We start from the raw sequence: 11027 nt of genomic DNA, 5'->3' as shown, positions 1-11027 counted from the left end.
CGATCGCCCAAGCTGCTAACAAGCCGATCAGTGGCGAAGAGGATAAAAGTAAAAATGTAAAGGTAAGGAGGGCCACCAGACTGGTGCCTGCACTACGGCACCTCAGGTATCCGGAGAGATTAGAGCGCCAACAATTGCCTAGCTAATACTAGACGGACAAGGGGTCACCTAATTGAAGTGTAACTTCTCAGAGGGCACTACTCAGTTGAGTGTACACACAAGGGGTCACAGTTCAAAGTTGAAGAGGCCACAAGTCTAGAAAACTGTGAAGGCAAACTCTTGGAACAATATGCCAGAGAGTGATGTGACGCCGGTGTCGTGCGACAAACCTTCTGTGCGCAAATGCTTAGTTTTTACTTTTACTTTTATCCTCTTCGCCACTGATCGGCTCTTTAGCCGCTTGGGTGATCGGTCACGTCTTTGATTACTTTTCCTTTTAATTTATCCTCTTCACCAAAAGATCGGCTCGCTAACCGCCCGGGCGATCGGTCACGTCTCTGTCACGCACTGTTGGCAAATACTGGGCATGCACCGGCTCCTGAATATACCTGAACCTGCTCCAGTGTAGGTCAAGTCTTGTCTTGAAAGAGCTCACACTCAGTGCCGTCACAACACTCTCTGGTAGATTGTTTCAAGAGTTTACAACCCTCACTCCGAAAAAGTTTGCTCTCACACTTTTCTGGACTTGCGGCTTCTTCAATCTTGAGCTGTGACCCCTTGTGGGGTGAGCATCCGCCAGTTCCAAGTAAGGACAGTCAACTGAGTAGTGCCCCCTGAGATGCTTATACACCTCAACTAGGTCACCCCTTGCCCGTCTGTAATATAAGCTAGGCAAGTTCAGGCGCTCCAATCTCTCAGGGTAGCTGAGGTGCCGAAGTGCAGGCACCAGTCTGGCGGCCCTCCTTTGAACATTTTCACTTCACTCTTGAAGATCGTTAAGAGGGACGGACCGTCTAGATATCTGGGTATTAAATTTAATTATTTTGTAATGTTAGGTTAGGTCAGGATTCCTTGGGTTTGATTGGTTCATTTTTTGTGTTCTTACCCCACAATTTCCATCGACTTCAAAGCACTGCCCACTTTGTGCTTTCATTGTCTTTGGTAGTGAGTATGTTTCACATCATCCTTATACTGTAGTCAGTTTGCCCAAGATATAATGGGAAATTAATTCAAAACCTTCCATTACCGTATTTATTAATATTTTCAGCTCTCACAAATCAATCATACATCTTAGATGTCGATAATGAACATCAGTAATTGCTGAGCCTGGAAGGTTTATCGCACCGGAAGATTTGTCGCATGACACCGGCACCGAGTAGAGCTCTTTCAAGACCAGACTTGACCAACACTGGAGCAGGTTCAGATACTTACAGGAGACAGTGCATACCTAGTACTTGCCAACAGTATGTAACAGATGCAACCGATCGCTCAAGTGGCTAACGAGCCAATCAGTAGCGAAGAGGATAAAAGTAAAAAAGATGTCATCCCTGTGCCCCGTGTGTACTTCCTCGGCTTGGCAAACGTCAAACGATTCATCTTATAGTTACGAGTCTCCTTTCACCGATTACCCAGCTTCCTCCACTGGTTACCAGCGGCCAGGGTCGTGTGTACAGAAGCAGTAGATATCTCACAAGTGTCGTCGAATTACCACTGGCTGTCTCACCAGCCTCCTGTTATTTCCTGACGATCGGTATCAGTATACAGACAAACAACAGGCAGGTAGATTTTCACCAGGTCACAGAAACACACTTGTGCACTGTAATCTTCTTTAATAAGCACTAATTCTTCACTTCACTGTGTACGTATATTATGTATGTTGTATGTATACTATGTATGTACCCCATTTATATACATTACCTATCTAGTCAGTAGTGTGTGGCAATGCCCCTGTTTCATGTCACCACACGCTTAGATAATGTGCCTGGCGACATCTGGAAGCTGTTAATGTACCACTTGCCACATGTCGCCTGAGAGGTCAAGGGGAGGTCAGTTGATCCAAAAAGAGTGTAGGGACTACCGGCGCTTGTAAGCGCACCCTTGTATACTTCCGTCAAATTGAACCAACAGAACTCTAGACGTGTTTGTGTTCGCTCCTGTAGTTAGAACTGAATACCCGAGCATCCACATGGCGCAGTGATTTGATTGATTGGAAATATAAGTGCGTTTGTGTAAAATCAAGACCGGTTGACCCCCCACCCCTCCGCTCCTTCAACTCCGTCAACCGTCTCTTCTAATCGCATTGTTTTCCACAAAAATTCGTTTGAATTACCACCGAGTTTTGTGCAGTGTTTCAGTGACAGCAAGTTATTGTGAACTGTCATAAGTGCCCTCGCGTGTGTAGTGCATAAGTGTGTGACCTTGTTTTAAGGGATTCCCCAAGGTGGAAAGCTTGTTCAGGGCATTAGTGAAGAGCGGCGTTAGTGCGGATCTTCTCCGGCCGAGTCTAGAGTGTAACTGACCGGCCCCGCGCTCCACCCCCCCCCCCCGCCCCCCCCCCCTTGCCCACGGGTACACACACACACCAACTCACGCACGAACACACTGACTGCAGTCATTTCTTTATATATATTATATATATAAGTTACTTGTCTGTGTATTCAATTAATCTTTTGTTTCAGATCTTGTTGATATGACGGGCTGACCGGTCAACACTGATTTGAGACACAATATACAGAAAAAGTAATTATGTCCCGGGCTTTACGCAGCGGTGTTCCTAGCGCCCAGATGACTCAGACGGATGACAGCTCCACAGAGATGGATGACCAGTCAGAGCGCGACTCTCCACCCTCTCCCACCGCATCTCGTAGCCCTCCACCTCGATCCTCCGCCTTGTCTTCTGAGATAATTGCTCTGATCATGTTTATGAGGGAGGAAAGGCGCGAGGACGAAGCAAGAAGACGCGTTGAGGACGACGAAAGAAGATAAGCGGAGGCAAACAGAGACCACCAAAGGAGATTGGAAGATAGTGAACGGTTTGCAGCTTTGGTATCTAGCCTCACTGCTAATCAAGCCCTTGGCTCTTCCACTGCTTCGGTATCGACTGGCTCAGATACCTCGTCAACGCCTTCTGTACGGCCCCCAGCCCCCCCCCCCACCCATCTTGAAGCCTGTTGTGACTTTCCAGACTTTTCGTGAGTAGCGGCGACGGTGGATTGATTATGCTGCAATGGTGGATCTCCAGAGCTTGCCACAGCCTAAACAACTCATTTACCTGCGTATGTGCCTGTCTTTGGAAACGCAGCGTGTGTTGGAACATACGTTGCAGGTGCCCCCGACTTCTTTTTTGTCTGTAGAGGAGGTACTGGATGTTCTAGAACGGCACATTAAAGGTCAGCGGAATGAAGCTCTACGCAGAAGGGAATTGTTTAGCTGTAGACAGAGGGAGGGCGAGACTTTTGACACGTTCTATGTACGACTCAAGAGAGCCTCGGAAGAGGTAGACATATGTCCCGGTAATCACCAGCAGTGCGAGGAGACCCAGTTGAAGCAGGTGATCCTGATGGGTGTTAAGGACGAGGAGCTTGTCCAACGCCTCACCTCCCTCAACTCTTCCTCTTCTCTTAAGGATGTGTTGACAATATGTCGCTCCTATGAGGCTGCCAGGTGTGCCACCTCTGCCATCCGAGCTCCCCGTACAGCTGTACGGGCTATGTCCAAGTACAAGAAGTCTACCCCAACACCTACGCCCACCATGCCCACGCCCGGCTCCCTTTGCAACAGCTGTGGTAGGCAGCACGGAACACAGGTGTGTCCAGCTGCTGAGTCTACCTGCAACAGTTGTGACATCAAGGGCCACTGGTCACTAACAGTACGGTGCCCAGCCAAACGCTTCCAGTGGAATGTGTGCGGTCGTCTGGGCCACTACGCCAAGTGTTGCCCGACCAACAAACCCAGGGAACAGCGTCGGCGGAAGCAGCAGCGCCCTTCCACCAGTGAGGGCCGCCCACAGTCGTCAAATCAGAGGCATGACGACCCTGGACAACGCTCAAGCCCTATTAGGAAGGTGTACTCCCCCTCGCGTCTCAGGACCAAAGTTCCCCAGCACATCAGCGTCATCGTGACCTACGGCAGTGTGTCATCCTGTCTCGAGATGCTGCCCGACACCGGCGCTGAGGCTACGGTCATCGGTCCCCAGCATTTGCAATGCTTGGGGCTCTCTCCAAGTGATCTAGGACCGCCTCCCAAGGATCTCCGCTTCACGGCAGATGGTTCCCAGATTTCCCCAGCCCTAGGTTCACTCTATGCACATGTCACCTTTGGCAACAGGTCGTGTCAAGCCTGGATTGATATGCATAATGGTTTCCCGACTCCTTTGCTGTCCTACAGACATTGCCAAGAGTTGGCCATCATCTCCCAGGATTTCCCAAAACCGATTCTCGAGGTAAAATACGCCAACAGGGTGCACGAAGGGAGCAGCAATTACCCTGCTGTCGCCCCACCCTACCTCTGGCCAGTGACACCTCTCCTTCGGTAGTTGCCCCTGCTGCTTCACGTCCCCACATCTTGGCTCGCCTCCACTACAGTCACTGTGGAGCCGAGGCCACCAAACGGCGTGCAAGACAGACGGTGTTCCGACCTGGCATCGACTCCGACACCTCCAATGCTGTCCATGCGTGTAAGCCCTGCCAAGTACTACAACCCAGCCAGCAGCAGGAACCCTTCATGAGTGACGACAACCCCACCCACCCCTTTGAGTCTGTGTCGGCCGACTTTTTCTGTGTGTCAGTAAAGTCCTTCCTTGTTATCGTCGACCGTCTCTCTGGTTGGCCAGTTGTCATCAAGTGCGGTAACGATACGACTTATGCCACCACCATCAGCAAGTTCCACCACTACTTCCGTTACGTGGGCGTCCCTGTGCGCCTGCGAACCGACGGAGGGCCCCAGTTCACAAGCCGGGACTTTGCTGCGTTCCTCGACCGGCATGTGTTGTCACCGCCCCATTACCCGCAGTCCAACAGCCACGCTGAGGCTGCTGTCATATCCCTGAAGCACCTCATCCTCAAAGTGGCCCCTTCTGGGAATATTGACTGCGAGGCCTTCGACTGGGGTCTCCTTGAACTCCGCAACACACCCAATTACACCGGACGCTCCCCTGCCCAGGTCTTGTATGGACGCCCCCTCCGTTCTTGTGTCCCTGCTCACCCTCAGTCCTTCTCCAAGGAGTGGCAGGCCAAGACAGGGGATTGTGATCGCCGAGCTGCCGAACGTGTTCAACACGTCGTCACCCGCTACAATGACCACGCCCGTCCTCTCCTCAGGTTGAATGTCGGCACCCAAGTCCGTGTTCAGAACCCGACCTCCCTACGTTGGGACAAAGTGGGCGTAGTCATGGGTCTCAGTAGGTCACGGGACTACCAGGTGCGGTTACCCAGTGGTTGTGTGTGGTGGAGGAACCACCGTTTTCTCCTCCCCGTAACACCTTCCGCTGACCCCGCCACCAGTGCTGAGACCCATATCCCCCCCAGTGATCAAGCCCCTCGACGCTCAGAACGGATCCAAAAGGAAAGGTCCGCTCAAGACTTTGGTATGAGCGTATAGGGGGAGGTGTATGTATATTATGTATGTTGTATGTATACTATGTATGTACCCCATTTATATACATTACCTATCTAGTCAGTAGCGTGTGGCAATGCCCCTGTTTCATGTCACCACACGCTTAGATAATTTGCCTGACGACATCTGGAAGCTGCTAATGTACCACTTGCCACATGTCGCCTGAGAGGTCAGGGAGAGGTCAGTTGACCCAAAAAGAGTGTAGGGACTACCGGCTCTTGTAAGCACACCCTTGTATACTTCCGTCAAATAGAACCTACAGAACTTTACAGGTATTTGTGTTCGCTCCTGTAGTTAGAACTGAATACCCGAACGTCCACACACTGTTCACAGGGTAATGTCTTCTCACTTCGAATATATAGTCAGCACATTACCAGCATATAATTCCTTAGTTTTTTCACTTTATATTGATCACAACAATTCTACAATGCTTGCACAACAATTATCTTCAGTTGTTCTACTAGGCTTGTTCTTAACACTGAGCAGAAATGATTGACTAACTCAAGGCCGCTTTCTGTCTTTTTACTTTTTTTACTTTTATCTTCTTTACCACTGATCGGCTCGTTAGCCGCTTGGGCGATCGGTCACGTCTCTGTTATGCACTGTTGGCAAGTGCTGGGCATGCACCGGCCCCTGAATGTGCCTGAACCTGCTCCAGTGTTGGTCAAGTCTGGTCTTGACAGTGGCGTAGCTAGAGTGTGTGCCGCCCGGGGCGGCCCTTGAGTTTGCCGCCCCCCCGTGCCCCCACAAAAAATACATATTGCACAGTGACTCACTCGTCTTGTCACGATGGAGACTTGTGCAGAACTGAAGTGAATTGCTTGTAACTGGTGGATTGGTCGGCTGTACATGAACTGATATGACCCGAGACTGCATGGTTTTGCAGCTACTGGAGACGTTAATCCTTCCCTTTGTATCGGCGGCAAGTTAATCCTCGTCGTGTCTGACCTAACACCTGACCCACACCACATGAGCTCACTGGCGTACTTGTTTGAAGTTGTTTCCTTAATCCTCAACAGGTTACAGGTTGTGTGTGTGGCGGGGGGCCTCATAGCAAGGGTGTAGCTCATGACGTGGCCGTGATGATGTGGGTCAGGTGTTAGGTCAGACACGACAAGGATTAACTTGCCGCCGATACAAAGGGATGGATTAACGTCTCCAGTAGCTGCAGATATGGGTGATGAGCAGACCCAAAAGTGCCGCCCCCCAAAAGTGCCGCCCGGGGCGGACCGCCCCCCCCCCCTAGCTACGCTAGTGGGTCTTGAAAGAGCTTAAACTCGGTGCCGTTACAACACTTTCTGGCAGATTGTTCGAAGAGTTCACAACTCTCATTCCGCTTTTATGTCTCGTCAGACGATCTAGAACAACCCAGACAGGTCTGGGAAGTTCTAGTACGTTCTACTCAGATCGAGGCTTACAATAGGAAGTAAATCATAACACAAATGATGCAATGCATTCTAGAAAATTCTTACACAAGTAATACATCAACATATACACAAAAATCTCCCTAAACTTGCCAAAATAACTGTTGCTTGGGACAGAAAATAATAAAAACACCTAGTTTACAAACACTATAATACCAAATTATGTCTCGGCATAACAGTATATTTGAAAAAGATTACGCTCTGTACATGTTTCAAGCAGAATACAAAGATCACTTCCTCCTGCAAATACTGTAGCATCCCTGTATCCTCCGATATCTGTTAATTAAGGTAATTTTTTTTTTGCCTCTGGACAACCAATGTTGTTAGTAATGGGGGGTCGTATCTGTATAACAGCTCATTTGCGACGGAAATGAAGGTCAACCTATTTTGTTAGTATTTTCCGTGGTCAACATAAAACGAATCTTACCCAACTTTCAGTACAACTACAAAGCACTTTTAGTAAAGGCACAATTTCATGTGAATTTTTAACCACTGTTTATCATACTGTTATTGTTATAATATTATTACTGCGCTTCAACAACGAAGGTCTTTAAGCGTGTAGCATGGTTAGCAATACACTAGTCCAGGCATGGGCAACCTGCGGCCCGAACCATGTCTTTGTGTGCCCGTGAATTGATTGAGAAATTCTTTAATGTGGCCCGCGGTTCAGGTAGATGCAGTTAGTTTATGGTGAGTAAAGCAATATTTATTAAAAGAATAATCTTCACACACAATTCATTACTGCTTCATCACCCAGGAGTACCCGTAAGTAACTACGAAACTGTAACTGAAATAAGTACAAATAGTCAACAATATAAACATTTTAACTTGTGTGAGTTTACGGGCCAAGTTCGACGCGGTCTGTTTGATGGATTAGCTGCAATGTGGATGTGGGTTGTGGGGTTACGAGATGTGGTCTCACACTCAGGATGGGTTGGAGAAAGAAAACTCACAATGCGTTTTCTGTATATAAATATATTGAATGTACAGTGCAGTTTGGTGCAGGGAAGTTGCTGCTTGGAAGAGGAGTTTGCTGAGAGGTCTTACCGGTTCAGGAACGTGGAGGAGAATGAGAGCTGGTCAGCGAGGAGCTTGCTCAGAGGAGGTGTTGCGTGTTGCAGGGCTGTAGCTAGAATGAAAGCTGGTCAGCGAGGAGCTTGCTCAGAGGAAGTGTTGCATGTTGCCGGGCTGTAGCTAGAATGAGAGCTGGACAGTGAGGAGCTTGCTCAGAGGAGGTGTTGCGTGTTCAGGAACGTAGGGTAGAATGAATTTCAGGTCGGTCGGTGATACGGAGAGAAGAGAGCATTAGCTCTGAGGGTGCAAGAAGGGTACAGTACAACAGTGGCGGCTCGTGCATAGGGCTGCAGAGATGCAGTCCCCCCAGACACTCACTGCCAGGCATATGATTCCTTTAGAGAGACAGCTGAATAATACACTACCAACAAATATATCATTTTATATGTTATTTAATTATTTTCAATACGTTGCTAAGTGAATTTTTATTAAAATCAGACCAAAATTTAAGTTACTTTCATAGTTGCTGTCAATGCTGTACGATTCATGTCTGTTATTAATTGGCGCCGCCGCCGCTGCACAATGAGCTGCACTTGAAGCAGCTCAGTCTCGTACAACGTGTGGACGGTGTGGTTAAATCGTGCTTTCTTTAATTACCCTTTGACGATGGAAAATCGAGTGAAGTATTTGCAAAACATCAACTTTTCCCAGCTGACATTAAATGAAAAGACTGAAATCAAAGCAAGAGGAAGACCTACACCAGTTTTATCCATTCAACAGAACAGTACAAGCAGGAACAAAGAATATACACGCCAGTTTAACATCAGTGTTTATCAGAAATGTGAATGGCTCTGTGGTTGTGACGAGGCAAATACTTTATTCTGCTTTCCATGCTTATTGTTTGGTGGGGACTCGGCATGGACGAAAAGTGGTGTGACTGACTTGAGGCATTTGCCACAGAAAATAGTGAAACATGAGCAGTCAGCCAAACATATGAATAACATGATTAATTTATCGTTGCTGGGTAAAGTGAACATTGCAGCTCAGATTGACACAGCATACAAGCTCTCAGTTGCAAAACACAATAAACAGGTGAAAAAAAACAGAGATGTGTTATCCAAAATCATAAACTGTGTAAAATTTTGTGGAAAATTTGAACTCCCTCTTAGAGGACATGATGAAACAATGAGCTCTAAGAATCCGGGAGTATTTCGTGGATTAGTTGATTTTGCTTGTGAACTGGATTCTAGCTTAGATGCTCATTTAAAGACCGCTACAGTTTTTAAAGGAACATCTAAATCAATACAGAATGAACTTTTAGAATCTATGTTGGAAATTTGCAAAAATAAGATCAAGGAAGAAGTAAAGAATGCAGATTATTTGGCAGTTATGTGTGATGAGACAACGGATATTTACGATAAAACACAGATGGTAATTGTTCTAAGGTATGAGCTACAAGGGAAGCCTGTTGAGAGATTCTGGGGATTTTTTAACCCTATCAATCAGACAGCAGAAGCCTTATCAAGTGTGTTACATAAAGAGCTCCAGACTTTAATTGGTGATTGTCCACACAAGCTCATTGCCCAAACTTATGATGGTGCAGCTGCTCTAAGTGGAGTCAATAAAGGTGTGCAAACCAGAATAAAAGAAGTGTATATCAATGCCCACTTTATCCACTGTTATGCCCACCAACTGAACTTGATTTTGGGAAAGGCAACATCACAGAATACCAATGTTCGTGTATTTTTCAATAGTTTGTCAGGAATACCAGTATTTTTTTCTAAGTCTCCACAAAGAATGGCTGCATTGGAGAATGTTGCTGGTCATCGAATTCCAAGGCCATCTGCAACACGTTGGAATTTCAAGAGCAGAACAGTCAATGCTGTGCATGAAATGAAAGATGCACTGATTGAATGTTGCAGCACACTGGAAGCATCTAACTCAAGAGAAACTGGATCTGCAGCAGCTGGTATCAAAAGAATTGTGAATGATCCTGAATTCGAATTTTGGTTGGAATTTTTCTCCAAAGTAATGCCTCATGTTGACATCATGTTCTCTCAGCTTCAGTCTAGAAATATTGATGCAGCTAAGGCTAACGCCTCTTTAAAAGTTTTTAATTCCGCAATTCAGAAGTTAAGAGACTAATGTGAATGACAGACTGTCTGCTTTAGCAGTGATATCCATTGAAAATAAAATGATAACAGAAATAAAGGATTTTAATGAAATAGTAATAAACAATTTTGCTACATCGAAGAGCAGACGCGCCTACTTTATTTTCAATTAATACTGGTCCATCACCACCTCGGCCATCCCTTCTACCACCAACACTACTACCATGCCCTGGGAATTCGTGGACATTAACTACAACTCATACCTGAGGTAGGTCAAATTTGTGTATCCTACTGTTGTGTGAGGCTTGCAGTCCCTCCATTTTATTTTTTCACGAGCCGCCACTGCAGTACAAGATAAAGTTCAGAAGTGGGAAATAAAGGAGGAGGTTCACAGCAGGTGGGCTATCCACCTTGCGGAGATGAGGTTTTTGTCTTCCGTCAACAGTGCTGCATTAGAGGACTCATGCGGTTAGGGAAGGCCAGTCTCGGCCAAGCTAAGCTAAGTTGTTCTTTTTGATGTTTCCTTGGGGCATATTATGTTAGGGGGGGGGGGTCCCTCCAGGTCCTTGTGGCAATGGAGGGATGATCCCCATCTTTTTCGTTTCTAGTTTTTTATTGTGGGTGTTTGTGAACTTTTTAGGTCTTTGTTTGTTTGTGGGGTCCCTCCAGGTCCTTGTGTGACTGGAGAGTTGTTCCCACCTTTTGGTTCTTTTTTATTGTGTATATAGAGGCTCTGGTTCTTCGTTATCATTTTTTATGCTTCTAGGCCACCATCTGTGCGATGTGTTCTTGTTTTCCTCTATTATTTGGTTTAGTATGGGATCCTGTTTTTGCTGGATTTTTTTCCCATATTGCATTTGCTTGTGTGTGTATTCTGGTGTTGAGTGGGTCTATACCGTGTTCTGTGTGTATGTCTTGTGCTGTT

General features: G+C 46.8%; 1 protein-coding gene across 1 annotated transcript; it reads left to right on the top strand.

The window, feature by feature from the left end:
* Positions 1-9176: 9176 nt before the first annotated feature.
* Positions 9177-10136, top strand: LOC121869292 (zinc finger MYM-type protein 1-like). Its single transcript, XM_042370537.1, has one exon. The coding sequence runs from the start codon at positions 9177-9179 to the stop codon at positions 10134-10136; it is 960 nt and encodes a 319-aa protein (XP_042226471.1).
* Positions 10137-11027: the final 891 nt, after the last annotated feature.

This window comes from Homarus americanus, unplaced genomic scaffold, assembly GCF_018991925.1.
Source record: "Homarus americanus isolate GMGI-L3 unplaced genomic scaffold, GMGI_Hamer_2.0 scaffold36734, whole genome shotgun sequence".
NCBI classification, from domain to species: domain Eukaryota; kingdom Metazoa; phylum Arthropoda; class Malacostraca; order Decapoda; family Nephropidae; genus Homarus; species Homarus americanus.
Note: the sequence above shows the minus strand (reverse complement) of the source record. Positions and strands in the feature narration are given on the sequence as shown.

What these genes read in the sequence shown, in the direction of transcription:
- LOC121869292 (XM_042370537.1), top strand. Translation starts at nt 9,177, where the DNA reads ATGAGCTCTAAGAATCCGGGAGTATTTCGTGGATTAGTTGATTTTGCT.